General features: G+C 34.7%; 4 protein-coding genes across 4 annotated transcripts; 3 read left to right on the forward strand and 1 right to left on the reverse strand.

Moving 5' to 3' along the window:
* Window positions 1-10,974: 10,974 nt before the first annotated feature.
* LOC125212870 (7-deoxyloganetic acid glucosyl transferase-like) lies at window positions 10,975-13,934 on the forward strand. The gene is made up of 2 exons (XM_048113154.1): window positions 10,975-11,673; window positions 12,845-13,934. Exons 1-2 carry the CDS (start codon window positions 11,154-11,156, stop codon window positions 13,798-13,800), a joined length of 1,476 nt encoding a protein of 491 aa, XP_047969111.1. The 5' UTR covers window positions 10,975-11,153; the 3' UTR covers window positions 13,801-13,934.
* A 673-nt stretch (window positions 13,935-14,607) lies between these two features.
* On the reverse strand, window positions 14,608-15,259 carry LOC125201582 (17.8 kDa class I heat shock protein-like). Its single transcript, XM_048099755.1, has one exon. The coding sequence runs from the start codon at window positions 15,191-15,193 to the stop codon at window positions 14,723-14,725; it is 471 nt and encodes a 156-aa protein (XP_047955712.1). The 5' UTR covers window positions 15,194-15,259; the 3' UTR covers window positions 14,608-14,722.
* A 1,758-nt stretch (window positions 15,260-17,017) lies between these two features.
* LOC125201765 (18.2 kDa class I heat shock protein-like) lies at window positions 17,018-17,797 on the forward strand. Its single transcript, XM_048100006.1, has one exon. The coding sequence runs from the start codon at window positions 17,171-17,173 to the stop codon at window positions 17,639-17,641; it is 471 nt and encodes a 156-aa protein (XP_047955963.1). The 5' UTR covers window positions 17,018-17,170; the 3' UTR covers window positions 17,642-17,797.
* A 2,009-nt stretch (window positions 17,798-19,806) lies between these two features.
* Window positions 19,807-20,537, forward strand: LOC125201196 (17.3 kDa class I heat shock protein-like). The gene has a single exon (XM_048099212.1). It carries the CDS (start codon window positions 19,897-19,899, stop codon window positions 20,374-20,376), a length of 480 nt encoding a protein of 159 aa, XP_047955169.1. The 5' UTR covers window positions 19,807-19,896; the 3' UTR covers window positions 20,377-20,537.
* The last annotated feature ends 7,068 nt before the right edge of the window (window positions 20,538-27,605 follow it).

The raw sequence follows: 27,605 nt of genomic DNA on the forward strand, positions 1-27,605 counted from the left end.
ATATCGTATCGAAAACGTTGTATCGTGTATCGTATCGAAAATATCGATATGAAAGAATTTCATAACGTTATCGTATCGAAAGTTTTGATATATCGAACTTTCGATATAAAAAAATTTCATATCGTTATCGTATCGATATTTCGATATACTTTAAATCGTTTTATATTTCTCCTAAATCTCATTCCAATTCTCATGTAGCCCCTTCTTGTCTGTGGTGTTTCCCTAACACCTTTACTGTGGACAATCGACCGATTCCCTAACTATTGCGCCCATCGGCCAAAAATTTACTACCAAGTTTCTCTTCATAGCTCTAATCTGTTTTTTTTTCTAATCTTCCCTTTAGTCCTTTCTCATTTTTTTATCGCTCTGGAAAGCAGTAGTGATCTTGGAAATTATTCCATTTAAGTTCGAGGTCGAACCATGTTCTAGGAGAAAGGCATGCATCTTAAAGCACTCTATGTTCTGCGAGAAATGTCTAGGTTCTCTACTCTATAGGTCTCACTGTTTGAAAACTTGACTCATAAAAGATATCTTGTACTTTTCCAACTCTCTGACTGAAATTAAACATCACTATAGAAAAACTTTCAAACTTTCAATTTGAGAATCAAACTATGTTCTTACTTCAAAAAGCACTATTTTGCAAAACACAACATACTTTTTCTTATTTTTAAATTGAAACTGTCCCACAGAGGAAAAAAAGAAAAAGCACATTTCCTTAAAACTGAAAACTGTCCCACAAAGGGATTGCACAACACTTTTCCTTTAAAACTGAAAAATTGTAAAACTGCTCCACAAAGGGAATTTAATTCCTTTAGGCAAAAACTTTTTTTTTTTTTTTTTTTTTTTTTTTTTTTTTTTTTTTTTTTTTTTTTTTTTTTTTTTTTTTTTTTAATTTGGTCTCTTTCTGAAAAATGTAAGGTTACATCATTTCCTAGTTGAGCGTGATGAGTCGGGGTGTTGATCCTTCGACGTTTAACCTTTTAGTCTAGGGATACAAATCTAGACTAAGACTGAATAAGAATCTTGGGTCCAGAGCAGGAAGAAAATTGCTCTGATACCACTCTGTCACGACCGCACTTTCTAAGGATAGAAAACCCGGCTGATCGCGACTAGAGGAGGATGAAAGAAGCGGGGAAGAAAGGGGGAAAACTGTGGCACAACTGAACATGAACTGAAATAACTTGGAATTTATATAAATTAGAGTACATGGTAAAGAGAATGTGAACTCGACTTTTACATTGCAGCGGAAGAGTCAAGAGCAGATGACATCGTGTATGGAGACACGACGCATCCAAGTACTAATATATCGAAGGATCTTCATTTTTCTGTGCTCAACACCGCCCGCCGTCGACTGCTCTGCGACTCGCCGCCGCCTCGCCGGCTAATTCACGGTCGGCGTGATTCTCCCTCAATTACTCTCGACAAGTTACGGAGGAGCTCTCGGCGTTTTCGACTCTCCGCCGTGCGTCGTCGGCCGACCCTTTGACAGCAGCAACCTGCCACTGCTTCCCCTCTTTCGTACTATCCAACTCCGACTCCCTTTCGGGCCAACGTCGGGTCTCCTTTCGCTTTGCGTCGGCAGAAATCTCACCGATGCTGCTTGCGTCGTGAGGCTGGACAGTGCCGCTGCTGTCCGTCACTCCTCAACGCTGCCGTGCGCTGCCTCGCAGTGTGGCCCTCCGTCGCTGCCCCGCGGTGATTTTTGGGGCTCTGTCGTCACTCGGCTTCCGCGGACAGCCTTACGCACTAAGCTAAGTCCTCTATCTCTTTCTTATCCTTTTAAAGCTCGGTCTATTAAGCTTTGAGTTCTTGGACAGTAGCTATGTTGGAGACTTTTGATTATAGTGTTTTAAGTAGGATTGGGTCGATACGATATATCGTATCGAAAACGTTGTATCGTGTATCGTATCGAAAATATCGATATGAAAGAATTTCATAACGTTATCGTATCGAAAGTTTCGATATATCGAACTTTCGATATAAAAAAATTTTATATCGTTATCGTATCGATATTTCGATATATCGTACCGAAATTCAATATATCATTAAATATCGAGATATCGCAATATATCGTTAAATATTCGATATATATCGTATTTTCGATATAAAACGATATATCGCGATATAAGGAAATTCATACCGTTATCGTATCGAAAACTTACGATACGATATCGTATTGTATCGAAAATTACGATATATCGAAAATTCGATAATTTTTCGATATTTTTCAATACGATACGAGCGATATATCATTTGTTCGGTATTTTTCCCCAGCCCTAGTTTTAAGGTTGTGATCTTGGAGAGAAAAATTAGCTCACTGGTATGAGTCTTTACATATATATGCTACGCTATTCCCTATTGACTACTATGTTTTGGCTATGCATTGGCTCATAAAGATCATATCTTTGGCTATTGACCTTATTTGTATGACTTCCTAAGTGATCATGCTTCTATGATTCTAAGTTCTGGAATTTACTCTTGTGACTGTTCTATATGATGCAAAGGGTATGGTGGTGTTTACCTCTTGGAAAGATAAGGAACTGTGGTGAGATTGGGGAGTTCTCCTTGCTGACTTCAAACTCTCCTCCAACTTACTCACTGTTAAACTCTCTCCCTACCCTCTATTCTTTGGCTACTGATTGCGAAGTGTATTTGTGGAGAGAGGATGGAATTGGATGGCTATGTATACGCATATATATATATAGGCAAAAAATCTGCTTGGTTGTTGGGATTTTGGCAGAGGGATTGCAGTTTGTTGGGATTGGGTCTGCCTTAATCTCTGCCAAAGAGGGATCCTGTCCCCTTGGTCTTTGTTGACTGTTTCTATTGTGGTTAAGGAAGTCTGCCCTTTCTTGGCTTCTTACTAGCTGTTGTGACAACTTTTGTAGAGTGTACTCATGGCTTTATTGGAGCTGATTTGGTATCTTGTGAGGACTTAATTGGGTTTCTATTATCTCTTGTCTTCTCCTTGCAGCAAGATCTCTCTTTGTTGATTCTTCAACAACTTTAATTTAAGAGAACTTTGTGTTATTAGGAATTCTAGGTACATGTCTAATAATTATCTTTGTTTCATTGTGGCAGGGGAAGTTGGGGGATGCAGGTGCTGGAAAGAGGTGGCTGACTTGTCCTATTTTGGTAAGGTCTTAGCTTATTTTTGAAAAGCATGGCTGTGTCATAAATGTTAATGGAATGGCTGCGGGTCTTGGTATTAAATGACTTTGTATACTCATTGCAGGTGTTGTTTGAAAAATTCTAGCTAGCTGTACTGGGCCCAATGGCTGGATTCAACATGGGCCAACACTTGTACTTTATCATTATGGACTTGATTGCTTATTTGGATTTGAATTCCTTTGTACTAGACGAAATTCGAAAATTCTCTTGATCGATGTTAAATGTCCAATGCTCCTTTGATCGTCTTAACGATTATGTGTAAAAAAAATTTTGTCTAGCCATTCGGCGTCCCTTTTAGAAGAGCTTAAATGATGTCAAAAAGTCGGGGTGCTTCTGGGCTCGTGCCTTAGGCCGCCTCTTCTTCGTGGCGGAGCCCGACGCGGCGGCGGCGGCGGATCGGCCGTGAGGAGCAGCGGCGACGGTTGTGCAGTTCGGAGAAGGCTCCATGTCTGACAGCCCATACAAGTCCGTGCTGAACTCGGGATCGTACTAGGCGTTGGTGTCGAATGGCCGATATTCATCGGGTTCTATACCCGACCATCGTGCACCACCGAACATCGGACTATTCAGACTTAAGTAATCTCCGGGATTCATTTTGTTTGAAGTGTAGAATATGTAGTGTGAATTTGAGAGCGAAAGAAGTGAAAAATGAGTGAAAAGAGTGAGAATATATATAGGTTTTGAAAATTAAATAAAATAAAATTAAAAATAAAAAACGCGTCGCATCATCAGCGACGCCACAGACGATGAGCATCGTCCGCGGACGATCGATCGGGTGCGGACGATGGTTAACCTATCATCCACCCCACTGTGGATGCTCTTAGTTGACAAATGACATACGATATGTGTCTTCTCGTTGACATGTCCATAACATAGATTGTAGATACAATTGTCGGGTTATCAATTTAAGATAGTTTTCAACCGATCATATTTTTTTCAACCCTATATATATATATATATATATATATATATATATATATATATATATATAGGGGTGTGTTAGGGTCCTTACAGCATCTTAGTGTAAAACACAGCACTAATCACAGCCCTTGGATCATTAGATTGGATGGTTGTGATTAGTTACATTATCATACTAAAAATCTACATTATTAGCCAAGGTACATTATTAGACTAGAAATGTACATTGTAAGACTAAAACTGTACATTATTAAACTAAAATGCTACATTATTAGTCTAAAATTCTACATCATTAGATGACACGTGGCATTAATCTAACCGTTAGATCATAAGATCCAATGGACTGCAAGTGTTTTGAGTTTTACTTATACTTAGCGTTCTGACCTGAATACATCCCTATATATATATATATATAGAGTTGTGATCAATGTCGAACCAATTTTAAAGACCGAACTAGAGACCAAATCTGGGCCATTAGATCTAGTTTTTTTGATGAGATGTGCTGCTGTGAAAATTTTTTCGGCTTCATTACAAGCCCATTTTACTTCATTATATAGGTTTATTACTTCATTCTGTACTTCAAATGCTTCTACACATACTTCATTCCAATAATTTATTACATTATTCCATGTGTTTATTAAACCATATTAGCGTCATGGCGTTGGTGATAGATATTGTAGAGAGAAAGAACGGCACGCGACGGCGAAACCACATTTACGTACTGGAATGAAGTAAAAACCTACTAGAATGAAGTAAAAACCTACTAGAATGAAGTAATATATTCTAGAACGAAGTTAAATCTTCGTAACATGTTAGTATGACTTATTTACCTTCAGATGAATTAAAATAGGCTCGTGATGAAGGCGAAAATAATTTATAAATTTCTGTATCTTATCCATAAAAAACTTGATCTAAAAGCCCTAATTTGGTAGGGTTCGGTGGTTCGGTCTTTAAGAGTGGATTTGTGGATAATAGGTACTATATATATATATATATATATATATATATATATATATATATATATATATTTGTAGCATTAAACTCCTTTTACCCCTTTAGATACTATTTCCTTCTTAATCACATCCATTAGATTAGTATGATGGATGGACTAGATGAAGCCTCACAAAATCATCCCGTGTTGCATTATTAGGTTCATTCTGTGCATTTATATGGGTAAAATTGTAAAACAACCATGAATTAAAACGGCAGGAGCGAGATTTAAGCAATCCTTCCATATGCTCACTCTCTCTCTCACTCCAAACGTCTCTTCCCATCAGCCCACGATTCTCAAATCGTCTCCCCCATTTCAAACTAGGAAAAACCCTAGCCGCTACTCAAATTGAAGAGACACCACCACTCCCGCCGATTTTTCACCGTGAAAGCACCGCCGATCGACGATTCATAGTTCTAATGTGATTCCTTCGCCGCGCGATGATAGATTTACAGTCGACAACAAGGCGGGTTTCAAAAGTTCCGATTTTTGGTAAGAGACACTTCTAATCGTCAATTTTCGTCATTAAAACAGTGACGATTTTTTCACACATTTGGTCGACACATTTAATGATTCAATTTTTCGTAATACCCACTGTTAATCGCCTATTTTCACCGCCGACACACAACCTAATCGTCGATTATTGATAGGGTTCATTTTTTCGTAATACCCACTGTTAATCGCCTATTTTTTCGTAATACCCACTGTAAATCGTAAAATCGTGTTCATTTTTTATAGGGTTCTGTCCATTATTGAAGTTTGTAGTGAATGACTGGTTTCCAATTGTGTATTGGGCGATTTGGTAGATGAAATCGTATCTGGGTTGATTTTTGGTTTGTCTTGCATTTGCCTTTATATTCATTCATGCATTATTTGATGCAATGTGTACATTATTGTAGGTAGTGGTGTGCATTACTTTTTTGTTTGAATCTACATCAGTCGGTTTGATAAAATGCCTTAAAATTGAGTGAAATTTGTATTCATATTTGCATTATTTGTTGCCATTTGTACATTATTGTAGGGAGTGGTGTAAATTATTGTATGGAGTGGTGTACATTATGTTTTTTGTTTTACTTTAAATGCTTCGGTTTTATAAAAGGTCAATGGTTGATAGAATGTAATATTCATTGGTGCATTATTTGCTTACTTTTGTACATTATACAGTTAGTATTGTGCATTAATGCGATACATTATTGATTTTCGGGCAGCGGCGAAGCAGCCTTGGTTAGATATTGACGAAGCGGTGGATGATGTTCTTCCACTTGCGATTGCGCAAAAGTTCAGGGAGAGGTTGGTTGAGCACAAAGGTCCTATTGCCTCCCGTCTGATTTCTAATAGAGAAAAGGCTATAAAGGAGGCTACTAGGCCTCTTAGACGGTGGAAGGCTTGCGATGAGATGAGACATCATGACTCTAGAAACTGTCCAATGGTTAAAGAGATGGCGAATGAGAAAGAGCTTCATAAGGGCAAGAGGAAATCTTGATGTATCTTGTACCTAAAAACATTATTAGTTCTAGTTTTCGGTTTAATCTTAGTTATCATTTCGTTTCGAATGTGTTATTAATCCTACCACTGTCAACAATTTATGCATAATAATTATACATTTTTAGTCTGTTAATGTACATTATTAGTAACGAAGTTGTACATTATTGTCTACAAGCACTTAACTTTCTGTACTTAAATAAAGGGAGTACTGCACAGAAAATCATTCTTAATGCAAGACTATTGTTCGATAATGCACGTTAACAAAGTAATGGAATAATGATATAAATAAAGGGAGTAATGCACAGAAAATCATTATTAATGCAAGGCTATTGTTCGATAATGCACGTTAACAAAGTGATGGAATAATGGTATAAAAAAGGGAGTAATGCACAGAAAATCATTATTAATGCAAGGCTATTATTCGATAATGCACATTAACTCCCAAAAAATGCAAATTTATTATGCATAAAATTGTTCACAGCGCTAGAAATAATAAAACTAAGACAACGAAACAAATAATAAAACTAATTTTTTAGGTACAAAACACATCAAGCTTTCCTCTTGCCTTTACTAAACTCTTTCTCCTTCGTCATCTCTTTAAGCATTGGAACAGTTTCTAGAGTCGTGATGTCCCAACTCATCGCACGCCTTACAACGTTCTAAGAGGCCTACTAGCCTCCTTTATGAGCCTTTTCTCTCTTTGAAATCAGTTGGCTCGCTTGAGCTGCTAGCATGACCCATGGTCTTCCACCCAACATCCAGAGGATGGACCTCTACTACTTCAGGCACTTGGCATTCCGCATAAAACTCTTCAATCATGCGCCTCTTTTCAAAGGCCGACGTTGGAGGAGTTCCAGCTTGAAAGAGAATTAACAAGTTCTTCCAAACCACCTACAGTCATGCACGAAGCACGTCAATGTCAAGTCTCAAAGCCGTCGAATAAAACCGTAGCGTAAGCGATATCCCTTGATTTGAAACAGTATAACGAACACGTATATACATAAATAAATATGGCACGATACGGGGCTGCTCCAATCCAGAAAAGACTACTATTCGTACATCATAACACAGCAGCCGAGAAAACAAAATAAACACTAAACCCTAAACCACATCCACCAATTACCGGTAAAGCCTACTGGATAGTTTCAAGTTACATAAACCTTCTTCCATTGTTAACGTCAATTATGGAACTAGTACCAATTAACAGATACAGAAAATCAAAAAGGGTTGCATTAATATGTGTGATATGGAAATTAATGAAACGTTGATACAATAATCAAATACTTTTCGACAAATTTACCTTCTTCCATAGTTGAATCATAAGCTTCGTCCATTGTTGAAGAACCACCTTCTTCCATTGTAGTAAAGATAATCTTCCCGGAACTCTCCAAAAAATAATTCTACAAGTTTCACACGATCGCACTATTTGTTAAGACCAGAATTTTCGAGAATGAAGAATGATGAAAGAGAATGGAGAATGGAGAACGATGAAAGAGAAGAGACAATTCTGTACTATGAATGAAAAAAACCGCTGCAAGATATTGTGAGGGAGAGAATCATGGACTTATCATAACCGACGTCAATGCATATCCCCTAAACGCCCTTCTATAGTTTTTTAATGAATAAAAATGATTATATCAGGAACTAATTTCAGCCTTTAGATCTTAATAATGGATGGGATATATATATATATAGGGAGGTGATCAATTGCTAACTAATTAGCAATCCAAAATTGAGACCAATTTTTAACCATTAGATTAGAAGATCTTGTGGTTGATATAATGTCAAGTGTAATATATTTTAAATTTAAATAATTATTAATTAAATTAAAAGGGTATTAATGTCAAATCCTATATGTAGTAATTATAACTAACTACTTTCTCTCTCCTCAAAATCATCTCAAATCTTTAAATTTACGTAACTCTCTCAATTTAAATTATTTTTTCGCAAAAAATATATCAAATTAAAGATAATTTAATAAGGATTCCAACGAGATCTCAATATATTGTAGGCAAAATCTCAATATTATGCATGTCCAATCTCAATAAAAATGTGTTAGATATTTTCTTGTCCTTGTGTTGATATTCTAATGTCATATTGTTGATATTTGTAATACACAATGTTGATATAAAAAAACATCCACGAAAATTATCATATGATAACATAATGACGATATTACCCTTAGGTTATCACATAAATATGAGTTATGATATGATCGCACCCCTATATATATATATATATATATAGGGATGTACTAGTATAACAACTAATTTTAAAGTTACAACGTACATCCAACCACGTGCTGCCATGTGGCACGAAAAATGCAATATTGTATACAGAAAAATGCAATACACATTTGTAGAAGCTATAAATGAATTTCGGCGGATTGCATTTTTGTTATATGCAGATTGCATTTTTTATCATTGAGTTTTGCATTTTTGATATTGACTGTTTAATTTGCATTTTATATATAGACGAATTGCATTTTTATATGTGAAAATGCAAAACTTAACAATAAAAAATGCAATTTATGTGAAAATGCAAAACTCAACACTATAAAATGCAATTTACATACAACTAAAATGCAATCTGCGAAAATGCATATACAACTAGATTGCATTTTTGTGTTTAAAATATTGCATGTTTTGTGCCATATGGCAGCACCAGATTGGATGTACGTTGTGACTCTAAATAAGGGGGCACCCTAGTGCTCTCCTATATGTATATATATATATAGGATTGTGTTAAAATGACAACACCTCTTAAAGTAACACCATACCACCATTCCTAGCCAATCATTTGTACATGTGGACGAATAATAAGCTGCCATGTGGCAATTATAAAAATTGCTCAAGGGTAAATTTTCACGGACTGCAATATCCAATACACTAGACTGCAATTTTTCCCGATTGCAATATCCAATACGCTAGACTGCAATCTATAGATTGCTGAGTCTAGCGTTTATACTATTGCGTTTAGCATATATAATATTGCGAGTCTAGCGTGGTGTCACAGTGTCATTTTAAGAGTGTTGTTATTTTAACGCCCCTATATATATATATATATATATATATATATATATATATATATATATATATATAAGAATATTTTAAACCATATATTAAGTGCAAACCCTATAGTATGCAATAACGACAATATCGTAATAGTATTAACTACTCCCTTTGTTCCATTAAAAATGAAACGTTTTTCTTTTTGGGTTGTCTCATTAATAATGAAACGTTTCTTAAAATAGAAACAACATCATCTATATTTTTTTTTCTCTCTTACTTTATTCTCTCTTCAATAATTTACAAAACGACATTATATAAAATTTCGTGTATGTATGATATTTAGTGAGTGGGATATGTTACGCATCTAGTGAGTGCACATGTGCGATTCAGTTTCATTTGATTTTCGTGTCACAAACTAAATGTTTGATATTTAGTGAGTGGGATGGATAGAGTATTATGATACGCATCTATTGAGTGTCACATGTGCGATTCAGTTTCATTTGATTTCAATCACAAGCCAGTTCCTTCGGAAAAGAAAACACTAATGTACTTTAATTTCAAATTAATGTAGGGTCTCCATTTTGTTTTTATTATTTTATCACTTTCGATATGGTTAGTTTACAATCATTTACGGTTAAATTTTAAAATGTACTATCTGTCTCATTTAAATGTTTTTGTTTTTGTTTTATAATTTGGACATTCCACTTTTTTGAATAGCTCATTTTGATGGGTCATTTTATTTTGAAATAGTTCGTTGGCTTCAACTTAATCCAACTATTCTTATATTGAATAAAAACGAAAAAAGTAAGACCCCGTTAGGGAACATGGAATTTGGAACGTGGAAGTGGAATTAGAATTAGAATTAGAATTAGAATTGGAGTATTCAAATCCAAATCTAATGATATTAATTTGAATTCTATATCTAAAGTAGATAAATTCTAAATAGTTTTTAATTGTATGCTTTCCCCTCATATCAGGGGCGGATCCAGGAATATAAATGGACAGGGGGAAAACTATATGTAAGGAAAATTTGAAAATTTGAGAAATGGCAAATAAAAAGAAATTTTTAAAAAAAACACAAAATTAACAAAATAGCATATGTTAAAAATATTCGAGGAGGGGCATTTGCCCCACATTATATCAAGGTGAATCCGCCCCTGCCTCATATATCTATCGCTTGCACGCGCTCACACACACGTACACATACAAACACACTATGCATGCATGCAATGTGTATTATGTGTGTTGTGTGCGTGCACACAAATTCTTCAAATTCAATTTTATAGTATCGATTACTGTATTTACCTACGATTTAATTTCTATTCAATTTCATAGAATTATAGTAATTCTAATTTCATGCTCCAAATAAACTCTAAAAAATTTTAAATCGCCGGACATTATTTCATGAATTAGATTGCAAAAGCATATAAGTGTACGAGATTCCCTCGTACAAAAGTCCAATATCTACCTAGAAAAAAAGAGCCATTTATTGAGATCTACAAATATATTCCCAACTCCAATAGTATCACTTAATTTAATCAAGCATACACTTCTTGCCTAAGACAAAACATAACAGTATGTTGAAGCAAGAAACCACCGCTACGCCGCCGCCGCATATTCTGCTCTTCCCTGTCCCACTGCAAGGCCATGTGAACTCCATGCTCAACCTGGCGGAGATCCTCTGCCTCTCCGGCCTCCACGTCACCATCCTCCTCTCCGATCACACCCACGGCCGCCTCCTCCGCCACGCCAGCCTCGACTCCCGATTCTCCCGCTACGCCGCCGCCTTCCGCGTCGCCACCATCTCCGACGGCCTCCCCGACGACCACCCCCGCTCCGGCCACCGAATTCTCGACATCGTGCTCAGCCTCAAGGAGGTGGGCGGGCCGCAGTTCCGCAGCCTCATGGAGTCGAGCGACGGCGGCGGTAGGCGGCGCGTGAGCTGCCTGATCATGGACGGGGTGTTCAGCTTCGCTATACCGGTGGCGGAAGAGATGGGGATTCCGTTTGTGTATTTCCGGACGATCAGCGCCTGCTCTTTTTGGCCGTATTTCTGCATTCAAGAGATCATCGACGCCGGCGAAGTTCCTTTGAAAGGTATATTCTTACGTATTTATTCATTACTATTTTGTTTATTATGTTTTGTTTAAATATTTTATTGAAGCGGCGATAACTGTAAAGTAACGCTCCAAAAAATATAATGTCATCAAATAATCAAATGGAAAAAAATATTATTCAAAGAATTACCACAAAATACAATAAACTAAACATCTTTAGCTATAGATCCATTAATTATCTCTAAGTTAGGTCTAAATTTGAAATCATTAGCATAAAAAGACAACATCACAGCCAAATAAATTCGGTACTATAAAGAAGTTAGCAAAAACTAGAATTACAATCTATAATTACGAGCAAAAAGATTAATGAAAAAGAATACCTATGTATCATGATTAGTAGTACTACTATTATTTTTCATTAAACATTTATCAAAGATTCAAAATTCCGTTTGAATTTCAATTTTGCAACGTACTTCACTTCACTAGGAGGAGCATACCCCCTAAAATTTTCCCTTATATAACTATAATACTCCCTCCGTCTCAAGTTACTTGAGTCGTATTCCATTTTAAATTGTCTTAAGTTACTTGAGTTGAGTCATTTCTTTTTTTGGCTAAAAACAAAACATCTGATCACACTTACTTTATTCATTCTTTTACTTTATCCTCTCTCATCTCTCTTACTTTATTCTCTCTTTTACTTTATTTGATTTACTAAACACAACTTTCTTAAATCTAGTGCCGAAAAGAAACACCTCAAGTAACGTGGGACGGAGGGAGTAAAAGTATTAATTTATTATTTCTCATACTTAATGGAGTATATATTAATTCATTCTCTTATTTTCTCCTTATTTATTTTACTTAACTCAACACAATTTTTTATCGCAAAAATATGTTCCGCGTGGGATAAAGGAAACTACGAAATAGTAAATCACTCATGCACACTAAATACCTTTACCAATAAATCAATTAATTTTGCTCAAAGTTAGGTCTAAATTTGCAATCGACATAAAACGACCACGTTATTAGTCTAACAAACTCAATAGCATAGTGAAGTTCACAAAAACTAGATCTCAGAGTTACACACTAGGAAAAAACACTTAATCAAGGAAAAAGAATGCTTCTATATATATATCATATTTAATATACCATGTCTCATTAAACACAATCTATTGATAACCTAACCCTCCAAACTATTGATGAATCTAATTCAGATAAAAATGAAGACAAATTGACATTCTGGAAAAGGAAAGAGATGGACTTAATGGTCACAAGCGTCCCGGGAATGGAGAACCTTCTCCGGCGACGCGACATCCCGGCCTTCTGCAGAGTCGAAGACATCAACGATGCCGGCTTCCAATCCATCAAAACAGAGACCAAAAGAACAGCTCAAGCCACCGCTCTCATACTCAACACATTCGAAGATTTAGAAGGTCCAATCCTCGATCAAATCCGCAAACACATCCCCAATCTCTACTCCATCGGCCCCTTACACTCCCATTTAAAAGCATTATTAAAGGAAAAAGAAATCGAATCATCTCATCATTCTAGCAGCTTCTGGAAGGAAGACAACTCCTGCATTGCCTGGTTAGATTCTCACCCTCCCAATTCTGTGATATATGTTAGCTTTGGGAGTATCACAATGTTGACAAAAGATGAATTGTTGGAGTTTTGGTATGGTTTGGTTAATAGTGGGTATAGATTCTTGTGGGTGGTTAGACCGGATTCGGTTATCGGGGATGGAAACGAGATCCCAGTTGAACTCGAGGAAGGTACGAGGCTGAGAGGGTTGATGGTGGAGTGGGTCCCACAAGAGCTAGTTCTAGGACATGAGTCGGTTGGGGCATTTTTTACGCACAGTGGATGGAACTCGACTCTGGAAGGTATAGTGATTGGGGTCCCGATGCTATGCTGGCCTTATTTTGCGGACCAGACGACGAATAGTAGGTTTGTGAGTGAGGTGTGGGGGATTGGATTGGACATGAAGGATAGTTGTGATAGGGTGGTGATTGAGAGGATGGTTAGGGAGGTGATGGGTGTTAGGAGAGATGAGTTGTTGGAGAAGGCTTGTGGTGTGGCGAATTTGGCTAAGAAGGCTATTTGTGAAGGGGGGTCTTCGTATATGAATTTGAATCGATTGATTGAGTTCTTGAAGTCTACGGTTTTATGAAGGTTTTAATCAATTTAATTCATCATCTATGTGTTGGATGATCATGGAAAGGTGGAAACGAATTGTCGTGTATGTTGTTATTCATAAGTAGCAATTTGGATGGATCAAATTAAATAAGATTGCTTTGTTAACAATGTGCTTCATGGCGAATAAGCATACAAATTTAGAAGGAGTGGAATTAGTAGAAGTGAATAAGCGAGACGTAAATAAAGTTATTTCATTTTAATGATATGTAAAATTGTAATTTTATAAATCAAAATAAAAAATCTCAAACCACATCGTTTGTCATCGTCTTTTCTTTTTCTTCTAAAATGAATTCTGCAAATTTGGTAATAGTCAATAAATTTCCAATTGGTTGAAAATTTCCAAGAAATCTCAAAATTATGTCAAATTCTATTCTATTTAGCACCATAAAGTTGATATTAGCTGCTTGTCATGATTTTTTTTTAATTGTTCTGCGATAAAAAAAATTTCAATTTTGGCAATTATCACAAAATAGAAAGTCCAGTAATCTATGTATCTTAACATAGCACATACTACGTGTCTCAATCTGATGATTCGATTTTATGCAATTTTAATATAAAATAAAATTCTAGTGGTCCATATGTCATGAATTATTCAGGGTGGAACATACATATATATTAAATTGATGATATAAGTAGTTTAGATGCAGACTATTAATGCCATTAATTTGTTAGCCGGAAAACCTAAAAATTTCGTTAAACTGACTAGACCTTCAACTTTTAAAATAAGTAAATAGTTGGAAGTAATTTTTACTACTGGTATAAATTTCGAGTAGAAGTAAGATTAAAAAAAAAAAAATTTATTAACATCTCACACATACAAAATCAAGCATAGATTACACAATTACACAATTTATTACATCGTCGATGAAATCAGAAATTCTTGTGATATTATTCACTTAACCAGAGATATCAATGGCCTTAACATCAGGTTTCTTGACTTGCTCCTTGGGCACGGTCACCGTCAGCACGCCATTCTCCATCGCAGCCTTCACTTGCTCCAGCTTGGCATTCTCCGGCAGCCTAAAGCGGCGGAGGAACTTGCCGCTGCTCCTCTCCACGCGGTGCCACTTGTCGTTCTTCTCCTCCTGCTCCTTGCTTCTCTCTCCACTGATTTGCAAAATGCAACCATCTTCAACCTCAACCTTAACTTCCTCTTTCTTCAATCCGGGAACATCAACTTTGAAGAGATGGGCCTCCGGCGTCTCCTTCCAGTCGATACGGGCGTTGGCCACCGCGCTGGTTTCACGGGCGGAGGAGGGGAGGTTGGTTGAGAGAGGAAAGCCTTGGAAGGGATCCCACACATCGAGGGAGAATGGGTCGAACACGTTGCTGCGGCGGTTGCCGAAGAAGCTTGGGATCAGAGACATTTTTGAAGAATTGATTGTTGGATTTGATTGTCAAATATTTTATCGGAATTTGATGATAGTCTTTGACAAGTGAGCATTTCATTTATAGCAGCTAGTGCTGATTCTAGTAAATTCTAGTAATATCTACGAATTGCGAATTTTATCTGTTTAGATCCGGAGATTCTGGACAATTCTCGTACGTTCTGTTCATAGTTACTATTACAAAATCGGCTTTCTTATCAGCGTATTTAATTTTAGACCATGAAGAGTAAGGCCCATTTGAGCCCATCTTTAATTTATTTCATTTTTTAACAGTGTAAATTGTCCTATTATTTCAACCGTGTCACTCTCACATTAGGGTCTGGTTGTTTATTTCCCATATTAGGAGTCCCAATTAATTTTTTAAGTGAACTATATAAATAGTATTTATCCGTTCATAAAATATAGATTAATTGGTATATGACATGAATTTTAATGTAGAATTGGTAAAGTAAGAGAGATGAGGAGAAAAAGTAGGTAAAGTACGAGAGATAGGGAGAAAAAGTGAGTAAAATATAAGAGAGGGAAGAAAAAGTGGGAAAAGTATGAGAAATAAACTTTTCATTTTAAGAAAGTGATATATTTTTTGTGGACGTCCCAAAATGGCAAAAGTGATCTATTATTTGTGAACGGAGGGAGTAATATAAATAGTACTTCCTCCATCCATAAAGATTGTCTCATTTTGACCAAGCATAGGTTTTTAGAAATAATGAAAAGTGAGTTAAAAAAATTAGTGAAATGTGAGTCCTACTTTTACATATTAGTTTTATAGTAATTAAATGTGAGTCGAAATGAGTTAGTGGAATATGAGGTCCACTACCAAAAATGGTAAAAAGTGAAATGGGACAAACTTTGTGGTACGGACGGAAATAGAAAAATGGAACAATCTTTGTGGGACGGAGGAAGTATTTGATCTTCTGCTTACGCACAAAAATTACATGATTTTTTTGTTTTATATCATTTTTGGTAACTCGTGACACAAATAACCCTAGATACCAAACATGTGATTCTTTGAGTTGACTAAAGGGTATATCTAGAAATTTCAATTATAAGTACCAAAAATATAATTTCTTTATTTTTTCCTTTCTTCTTTCTTTTTACTTCTTAGTTTTTATTTCCAATTCTTTCTTTTTTCTTCGGTTTATTTCTTTTTTAGTATTTTATATATACACCTAATTGACATTCATAATATAAATTAAGGAAAAAATACCAAATTAAATTAATTACTTAAACTAAATTAAATTAATTGAATATTTTTAATTTAATTGCTGTATACCCCCTCCGTCCCATAATAATTAGCACTCTTTTCCATTTCGGTCCGTCCCACAATAATTGTCACACTTCATTTTTATTAGCAGATCTCTCATTCAACTAACTCTATATTAGTTATTAATAAAATAAAATAATAAGTAAATTATTATTATAATTCAATATTATATGATTTATTATAAACGTATACGACAATTGCTTCCATAGTTTTCGACAATAACAATTAATTTGCTTTGCAAACCGATCATCATAAACACAACAAGAGAAAGAAAACATATATTCATATAAATCAATTTAAAAATTAGAATTTTAAGAGAATATAAAAAAAAATGACTATTATATTAGTTAAACCCGAATGAACCTAAAATTTGCAATATTCAGCAACTTACAAAAAAAATCTGAAAGTCCCGAATAATGCTAAAAGCTTAAAATAGTTATGTGTTATCGAGTTGGAAATATTTAAGTAAATTACGTATATGAATAAATAGATGCATCTGGAAAGCGACTGGCTAAATCATGAGTTCATCATTTTCAGCCCAACCTCGACTCTTCTAGAATCACCAGAATTCTCTCCTCGCGCTGTAAATTATCCTCCTCCTTCTCCCAATTCCCCATCCAACAATTCGAGTGATACAAAATTCCTCATCAATCAAACATTTGCACACATAAACTCTCTGATTAGAGGCGAAAATGTCTCTGATTCCGAGCTTCTTTGGCAATCGCCGCAGCAACGTGTTCGACCCATTCTCCCTCGATGTGTGGGATCCCTTCCAAGGCTTTCCTCTCTCCACCAACTTCCCCTCCTCCGCCCGTGAAACCAGCGCGGTGGCCAACGCCCGCATCGACTGGAAGGAGACGCCGGAGGCTCATCTCTTCAAGGTTGATGTTCCCGGATTGAAGAAGGAAGAAGTGAAGGTTGAGGTTGAAGATGGTGGCATTCTGCAAATCAGTGGAGAGAGAAGCAAAGAGCAGGAGGAGAAGAATGACAAGTGGCACCGTATTGAGAGGAGCAGCGGCAAGTTCTGCCGCCGCTTTAGGCTGCCGGAGAATGCCAAGCTGGAGCAGGTGAAGGCGGCCATGGAGAATGGGGTGCTCACGGTGACTGTGCCTAAAGAGGAAGTCAAGAAGCCTGAAGTTAAGGCCATTGATATCTCTGGTTAAGTGAAAACTTTGGTGGCCAAGTCTTTCTTGATTTTCAGTTTGTGAAGATTGATTTTATTGTGTGGGTGTGGTTTTTTTTAATTTCCGGACACTGTAATGTAAACTATCATCAAAATGTTGTATAAGATCGTTAAATAAACAGTGTGTTTTGATTTATTGTTTGAACATTTATCCTCAGCAACATCCAATACATGTTCTAAATTTATAAGTAGTCATCGTCTAAACTAGATCGCATGCTTCAGTTAGCAACATAAAAAGTTTGTTTGCTCAATTTCAAACTTGCATCAACCTCATTGGTACTTATCAGATTAGAGGTGGAGTAAGATGAAATTATTTTATTTTTTGGGACAGTCTAAAAACACTAATCGGATTATAATTTTTAGCTTAAATAAGATAATATACTATACAACTTTTCTCAATTAGGAGGAATCTGACCTTACAATCTATTCCTGAATAATCCAACATGGAGATCATAGTAAAACATAACATTAAACAAGATTCATTTCAGGACCATACAGGATCAAGGCAGATTCATTTTAAATCAAATAAGATTAGTACTCAAGAGTATTATTATTCCTCCGTTTTTTTATAATTGAGTTATTTTTCTATTATTTAAAATAGTCATTTTCATATACAGAAATAATTAACTCACATTTTCTTTCCTATTTCATTCTTTCTCACTTTCCAATATTAATTTTCTCTATTTTTTCTATCTTTCTTTATTACCTATCCACTTAACATATTAAAACATCCATTTTTAAATTTTATCCTAAAAAGAAGTGTCTTACGTATTAAAAAAAATAGAGGGAGTAAAAACCAACAGATATTAGAACAATTTTGTATGTATAATCCGCTACTCGATTAAATTAAAAATTAAAAACCAACAGATATTTAAAAGTTTAATGTTTCTCTTTTCGTTTATCTCGCGTTATCTTGCTCATTAGTCTGTGTGTTTCTTTAAAAACAAAATTAGCTATTGAATTTTATCTTGAACTTAACTCGCCCATTACAGTATCGACTAGCAAAGTTTACTTTAAAAGGCGAAATTTGAATTGAACATTTCATTACTCAAGACAGACTAAGTTCGGGTTAGCTAATGTTTTGTTAAAATTAATAAAATATATAGATATACACTATTTCTATCCAGAATAATAATCTTATTTTTATATTTTAATCATTCAAAAAAATTAGTATACTTTCTTCGTTCATAAAAAATAGTAGTAACTATTTTCATTTTAGTTGAATCATTAAAATTATGCATTTTCTATATATGGAAAAAAAATTCTCTAAAATGAAGTAAGACTCATTCTCGGTTCTCCATTGACAATACTTCAATCACATTTTTTTTTTCTTTCCTTATATTTCTCATTGAAAGTTCATAGTATTTTAATGGAAACTGTGAATAGTCATAAGAGAGGAATACATATAATACTTCCTCCATCCCTTATTACGTGCCCTAATTTTTCAGTTTGGTATGTTCCTTATTATTTGGCTCACTTTATATTTACTCGTATTTTTATAATGGACTTCATATTCCACTAACTCAATTCCACTTACTTTTTATTTTGTAAAAGTAGGACTCACATAACATTAACTTTTCATTTTCTTTTAAACTCCTCCGTCCCATTTTAACAGTCTAAGTTGAATTGTGCATAGATTTTAATAATGTAAAGAGCATTGGTGAAAAAAGATAGTGGAATGTGGATCTTATCTTTATGTATTAGTTTTATAATAAAATAAATAATATGAAGTTAATGGAATATGGGATTGATTATCCTTTATGGAACATTTTAACTAGGACTCTTAGTATAAAATAGACTAAAATAGATAATCGAAACTGCTAAAGTGGGATGGAAGAGGTATTTCTTAAAATCCATTCGACGTGACACATGTTCAAATATATGCAAGACATAAGATTATTACTCCATAATTGAATACCCCCTACTTTGGATGCTACAATTTGGGCTGTTTTAAAATGGGCCGTTAATTAATTGACAAGCCCAAATTTATAATACAATCCTAACTAATAGAGGAGCAACCAGAGACGTGTAGAAAGTGGGCGCAGAATCTAGAATCTACCATTTCTATCAACAGAGAAATCCAGAATCCACGCGAAACCAACTGATTTATCCCCAAATTACTATAAATTCTCCTCACTTATTCCGTTTCCTCATCAAAACATCTCCAGTCTTAAAGTATAAGCTCTCAGCAATCAAAATAATCGCACGCATTAATTTATCCGATTAGAAGCAAAAATGTCTCTGATCCCAAGCTTCTTCGGGCGCCGCAGCAGCAACGTGTTCGACCCATTCTCCCTCGATGTTTGGGATCCTTTTCAGGACTTTCCTCTCTCCTCCGCCGTCGCTAACTTCCCTTCCTCTGCCCGAGAAACCAGCGCGGTGGCCAACGCCCGCATTGACTGGAAAGAGACGCCGGAGGCTCATCTCTTCAAAGTTGATGTTCCCGGATTGAAGAAGGAAGAAGTTAAGGTTGAGGTTGAAGATGGTGGCATTCTGCAAATCAGTGGAGAGAGAAGCAAAGAGCAAGAGGAGAAGAATGACAAGTGGCACCGTGTGGAAAGGAGCAGTGGCAAGTTCTGCCGCCGCTTTAGGCTGCCGGAGAATGCGAAGCTGGAGCAGGTGAAGGCGGCCATGGAGAATGGGGTGCTGACAGTGACAGTGCCAAAGGAAGAAGTGAAGAAACCGGAAGTGAAGGCTATTGATATCTCTGGTTAAGCTGAAAATTTGGTGCCTGAGTCTTTTTTGAGTCTTTGTGTGGAGATTGGTGTTTGTTTATGTTTCTATTTGAATATGGTGTATAATGTAATGTAAAATATCGACAAGAAGTTATGTAAGATTGATAATTGATAAATAAAGGAGTCTTTCATTTGGTGTTCGAATTTGTGTCTGCCAAATAAGTTCATTTATAAGTAATTTTAATAAGTGATTATTGGTTCATTTTATTTTATTGTGAGTGTGAAATAGAAATGATACATATTTTTTAAGTAGGCGATCCACTCAAACACAGTACTTATTGAGTTCACAATAAGTATTTTGTCTAACTTGGAAGTTTGTTTGTCAAGAACTTCGAACAAATTTGATGTTGGATAATAATTTGAGGATAAAACACTGTACATCCTCTAATAAGTGATGTCTCTTCATTATTTAATAAGTACTCTTAGTTCTCTATAACAGACTTTTGTTGGGTTAATATTTTCTTCTTATTTTCTTTTATCTCGCTCCTAACTCATCGATTATAACTCCATAGTGTTACCTAAACAACTATTTTTGAAATAGAAAATTTATTTTGAATACTTTTCATTATACAAAGCAATTCCTAGTTGGATAACACTATGGACCGATGTAGCAGTATTAGCGAAGATATTAAGAATTTGGGCACTCGTATGTTTGGGCCAATATCTATTAGTAGCTGAGCCCAAATATTTAAGATTCATCTAGCAAATGAAGCCCTCGGATATTTAAATAGACAAACTTATAAATATCACAGGATTTTAACGTGCCACTGATAAAGTAAGAGAGATACGAAGAAAACTAGTATAAATAGTATAAATGGATTGTATAATTTATTAAAAGTTTTTCATATTTAGACTTGGTTTAATTTTGGAAGACGGAGAAAAATGATATTGTCTATTTATTAAGGACATAAAGAGTATAATTTATGCAATATTTAATTTTTTTTTTAAAAATACTACTCTCCAATCTCATAAAAATATATGCACTTTCTATTTTCGTCCGTCCTATAAAAATATGTGCATTCTCCTAATTTTTTTTACTTTACCGTTTCTTTCTCCTCTTCTCTCTTATTTTATCAATTTTTATCTTAATTTCGGTGTCATTCTCATTCCCATAGTTTTATAAGACGGAGTGATAGGGACCTGATATTCTATTTTATTCCGGAAGGGAGCTGATATTCTCTTCGTATATTTATTTAGTTTATTTATGTTTTAGTATTATTTAGATTCTATGATTTTATTTACTTTCCCTAGTAGTTAGGATTTGATTTGCTTTTGATTTACTTCCCTAGTTTATAGGAGATCTTTTTGTACCACACATATGCTAAATATGTGTGAAGTCTATTATTATTATCAAGCAGAATAAATTAAATTAATATTTATCATTCTCTCAAACACGATTTTTCCCTCTTGGAGAAAACCGATATCTCCCTCAGTCTCTCTCAAATTCACGCAAATCACCCTTTTCTTCAAGATAGGCAATTAAAGCCTATCAAATTGGTGCTTTTATTAGGTTCTCATCCTCCTATTGATTTCTACTACCATGTCCGTCTTGCTGTCAAACTCTCCTCCAGACTCTCCTCCTCGGTTTTCTGGTGTTAACCTCGTGAGATGGATTTTGGATGTCCAGGAGTATTTTGACTATCATTTGTTTTCTGATACTGATCGTTTGTTTTCTGTGAGGTTATTTTTTGACCATCCAGCATCTGTATGGCTCCACGAGTATCGACGCTCGAATCTTAATTGCTCATGGCAAGAATTTCTGGATGCTGTTTATCATAACTTTGATGAGGATGCCATTTATTTCGCCGAGACGAATAAACTTCTCAACAAAATTTCGGAGGCAGTTGCATATTTAGCAAAAAAAGAGGCCATGGCTAAAAAGGAGGCCACATATGATTCTGTCGCCGAGACTACTGCAAAAAATGACGATGTGTCAACAACAAATGTCAAGTCTGATCTCGTCATCAACGAGACGGAAAAAGATGACGACGAATCGCCTCAAGCGTTGAATGAGGCAATGGCTTTGGTGGAAACCAAATGTCCTCCACAATCTCATAGCCCAAAAATCAATGTTGTCATCATTGGTTATGTCACTGAAATCGCTGAAGAGATCTCATGCCCGAAGACGGTTTCTCCATCATTCGTTGAGGTCACAAGCAATACAATTTTGCTTGAAGATCTAAACAATGACAACGAGATGGAAGATTATTTTTCCGACTTCAACCTTGAGGGCAAGATGGTTTTCAACAGTGGGGGAGTTGACAGGGACCTGATATTCTATTTTATTCTGGAAGGGAGCTGGTATTCTCTCCGTATATTTATTTAGTTTATTTATGTTTTAGTATTATTTAGTTTCTATGATTTTATTTACTTTCCCTAGTAGTTAGGATTTGATTTGCTTTTGATTTACTTCCCTAGTTTATAGGATGTGTGAAGTCTTTTATTATTATCAAGCAGAATGAATTAAATTAATATTTATCATTCTCTCAAACACGGTTTCTCCCTCTTGGAGAAAACCGATATCTCCCCCAGTCTCTCTCAAATTCAGGCCAATCACCATTTTCTTCAAGATAGGCAATTAAAGCAGATAATAATAAAAGTTATTATTAACTTTAATAATAACTTGATAGAACCTATAAAATTGAAGCCTATAAAAGTTAATAAAATAGAATCTAAACCGGGGAATTAGCAATAATTTAATTCCTCTCGATGAAAGCACCAATTGATGAAACCTTGTTCTATCGAATTAGAGCACGAATGTTTGAAGAACGAGATAAAGGAAAAGATAAACCCTAGTTTAGATGCTAGGGGGCAATTTTCACCAGAACCGGGGAATGAGAACAAGTAATTAACTTTATTTCTCAATAATTGAAAATACAATAGAATTCTATTATATAGAATTCTAAACTCTAACATAGTCTTGCTAATCAAGAAAGATGATTAAAATAAAAGATTGCAAAAGACATAGAAAATAACTAAAGATAACTAACTAAAGTAAAGATACTCTTTGTCATCTAAATTCATGAAAGATATATTGGAAATGATTTTCGGCCATATTTTCTGAATCGAGGACCCTATCACGGAGGGAGTATAAAAAAGTAATTACTGCATTCTTGAAGCTAAATGTACGTAGCCCATTGAAATTACCTTACTCAATAGCTTTAAAATAATGAAATGGAGAAAAAAATACCGCATGACAGATGTGATAAGATTTTCCTGAGGCACAGCATAAATAATTAGGATACTGAGAATCTGCTTATATTAAACATGATTCATTGATTTGAAAAGAAATTGGAGTACGTAGTACTCCCTCCGTCCCGGCTAAGATGACACATTGCTTAGCCGGCACGGAGTTTTAGAAGTTATTGGTTAAAGTGTTTAATTGAAGAGAGAGAAGGTGAGTGTAAGTATTAAAGTAGAGAGATAAAGAAAGATTTATATTTTAATAGGAGTGAGAAAAGTGGTTGAGTGTATTAATTGGAGAAAGCAAGTTACCAAAAAAGGAAATGTGTCATCTTAGTTGGAACAAACTAAAAAGGAAAACGTGTCATCTTAAGCGGGACGGAGGGAGCAGTTTTGTTCAAAATAAATGAACTAGACCTTTACATCTGTGATCTGTTCATACTTCATAGGAAATGACCAAAACACTATTGACTGCATCTGCGCGCATATGCTTGAATTGACTCTATATTGCCGCTGGAATATTTTTTTTTCAGTACGTACGTACAGAGTATTTAATAAATTAAATGTTAAAAATAAAATAATAAAAAAGTAATTGAATTTTTTTCATTTCAAGAAATTTCTTTATAGTTGAGTTCTATATACAATATTAATTAATAAGTAATAATTAATTTACTTTTTTTTTCTCCTTCATCCTCTCTTTTTAATTTTTATCTTAACTTTATTCAATTTTAGATTTTTTTTTCTCTATTTGTTTTCCTTTTACTCCCTCCGTCCCAGGAAATTAATTAACTTTATTCAATTTTAGATTTTATTTTATCTATTTGTTTTTCTTTACTTCCTTCGTCCCACAAAATTTATCATTTTAATTATATTTTTGTTCGTCCTTAAAAATTTGTCACCTTTTACTTAAATCATTTTTGGTAATGGACTCTATAAAAGTGAACTCAAATGTCACCAACTCTTTTAACTCACTTTCTTTTACATTTCGTAAAATCCTTGTCGGATTAAATGGTGACGAATTATTAGAGACGGAGTGAATACTACTTTATCTGCTTTATTACCTATTAGTACTACACACTAAATATTCTGTTATTAAATTTCTTACGAAACAATTCTAAAGGAGCAAATAGTAATAAAGTAAAGGAAAGTAAAATAAGAGAAATTAAATAGTGGAATATGTTTAATTTCCTAGAAAAGAAATGATCCTATTGTAATGTACAATAACAGTGACAGTAAGAGCTAGGCCTGTCAAAATGGATATCGGGTATTGGATATCCGATATCCAAACCCGAAAAAGTTGGATAATTGGATACCCGAAATCTGATTTTTCGGGTATCGGATCGGAATCGGGTAGTGAGAATTTTGGATTATCGGGTATCGGGTTATCCGATATCCGATCGAGTACACCCGAATTATCCGATTTATCCGATTTATTTTCTAAAATTAATAAATTATATTTTTATTATAACTAAATGTAATTTAACTTCTTAACTATAATTTAATTAATACTTAATAGTTAGCATATAAGATATGTAATTTAATTTTTTAATTAAATTTTAATTTCATTGACTTGTGATATTTATAATTTTGAATTTTTTGATGATATTATTGTTAGATCTTGATTCTTATGAATTATTGAATTTTGATATTTATAAAGGATAAATGTTTGAACTTATGAATTTTGATGGTTATTGACTTATTATGGATGGATAAAAAAATTTAATATGTATAACTTATGAATTTTGTATTTTTCAAAGTTTGTAGTTATTTTCTTTTAAATTCGAACTACTACAAGAATTTTGTATTCCTAAAAGTTTGTAGTTATTTTCTCTTTAATTCGAGCTACTATAAGAATTTTGTATTTCTAAAAGTTTGTAGTTATTTTTACTTGGATATTAGTACTTCAAGTTTATATTAAATTTGAATTAAATAATATTAAATAAATTCTAAAAGTTTGTAGTTAATTTTTTTTTAAAAAAAATTCAAAATCACAATTGGGACTGGATACCCGATTTTTCGGGACTGGATACCCGAGTCGGGTATTTGGGTACCCGAAATCAAATTCGGGTCGGGTATCGGGTATCTAGTGGCATTCTAAGTGAAACATTTCTTGTTTGACATTAAGATTTTATGTAATGTTGTTTTATGAGTAAATGTCAAAGAATAAAGGAATAAAGTAAAACAATGATGTTTCTATTTTAAAAAAATATGTCATTTAGAGTGCATTGCATTATGTTTTTTTGACCTCATTATTATTTTTTTTCAATTATCAATTTTGTAGGAGTAGTACACTATTGAGGTATTTTCATCTGAAAAAACTTGGAAATAGTAAAAACAGTATTTCGATTGATATTACCTCATAGTTGACGGACCTCAAATGATATTTTAAAAGTTAAAGGATTTAAAATAATAGTTTGACAAAGTTTGTGGACAAAAAAAAGGGCAAGAACTCGTGTACTAATAGATCTCATGTATCGAATCGACTCACTCTAGCCTAACCTTATAAGTCTTGAAGCTCTGCAGCTTATTTTCCATCCTCTTCAATAGCAATGTGTTTTAATCCTAATAGAAACATTTTAGATGCCGAAATCGAAAATGACAAGCCTCTTCGCGATTGGAAACTGCCTCCTTTCTCACCCCCATTTGCCAATCAGTATAAGCCACGTAGTTGTTTCAATCCTTCCCCGCTTTATACAATCAAAACCTATGAGAAAAAAATCTCCTTACCTGGAGAATATTCAACAATTCCTCTCTTAGCTAAATGTTCTAAAATAGCAAATTCGAGTTATCATGACTACCTTGAGGTTGGATTGGTTCAGGCCTTCAGGGGAGTAATGCATGGGGGCTGGGGCTAACAGTCACTGTGCCTAAGAAGGAGGTCAAGATGAAGAAGGCTGAAAATGAAGAGCATTGATATCTATGGTTAAGCAAGCAAATCATGTGTTGAAGTAGTTTATAGTAGTATATGCTTGTTTTAGGAATCGTATTGCCTTAAATATATTTTAATTATGTGTTTGTAGGGTGGAGTTGCTATGTTTAATTAAGTTGTAAGACTCCTGTAATTTGTCTACTCTTGTTTCCATGTTCTTTGTTATGTACTCCTACTATGAACTAATCATTTCAGTTTAAATATCATTAACTATTGCTTTTTTCACTAAAAAAAACCGCTAATTGCCAAGGGATTTACCGAGAACACAATATCCGTAGGAATTTACCGATGGATTACCAAGGGATTTGTCGTTGGTAACTTTCCTGCCGTCATTTCCAACGTATCTGGGACGGAGTTTGGCATTTTATTTTACCAACGGAAGATTTCCGTGGGTAAAGCTATTATTTTAATAATCATTAATTTAGGAATTAATTTCCGAAGGAAACATCCGTGGGAAAATTAAAATGCTATATTCCATTTTTAATCATTAGTTTATGAATTTAATTTCTGAGGGCCATTATCCATGGGAAATTAAAATGCACTATTCCGCCTTTTACTTTAACCCTAGCTCTTTCTACCGTTTCGACAGTTCTACTTCCTCAGCTATGTGAAATCAAAAATTGCTCGATTCTCCTCCAATCTGCGAAAATTGATATCTCCAATCAGTGAAAATTGTTCGTTCGGTTCTCTATCTCCAATCTGGGAAAATTGCTTTGAAGCTTGTGCATTTTAACTGCGAGGAAGGAGAGAGAAGGAGAGAGAGAGTTGTCGTTTTTTCCCACACTGATTCGGTGATTTCTCTCTTCTTTTCTGCGGTTTACTTTAGGAATTCTCCACATTTTTATGCTTTATTTATGCATTTTTTTCTATCAATCCAACTCTGTCAATTTTCGTCCCTGAGTGTTGGTGTGCATTTTCTCATTCTCTATATTCAACTCTGTCATTCAACTATAGTTTGATGCATTTGATTTTTAGTTCAGAATTAGTGTTGATTTTGGGTTAAACTATGAACTACTAGTATACATTGCATTAGAAGGTTGTGGTGTTCACAAACATTTCTCAATTGACAGTAGAATGCCCTTTTTTCATTGCGTTAG

The sequence above is a fragment of the Salvia hispanica genome, chromosome 1, assembly GCF_023119035.1.
Source record: "Salvia hispanica cultivar TCC Black 2014 chromosome 1, UniMelb_Shisp_WGS_1.0, whole genome shotgun sequence".
Classification (NCBI taxonomy): domain Eukaryota; kingdom Viridiplantae; phylum Streptophyta; class Magnoliopsida; order Lamiales; family Lamiaceae; genus Salvia; species Salvia hispanica.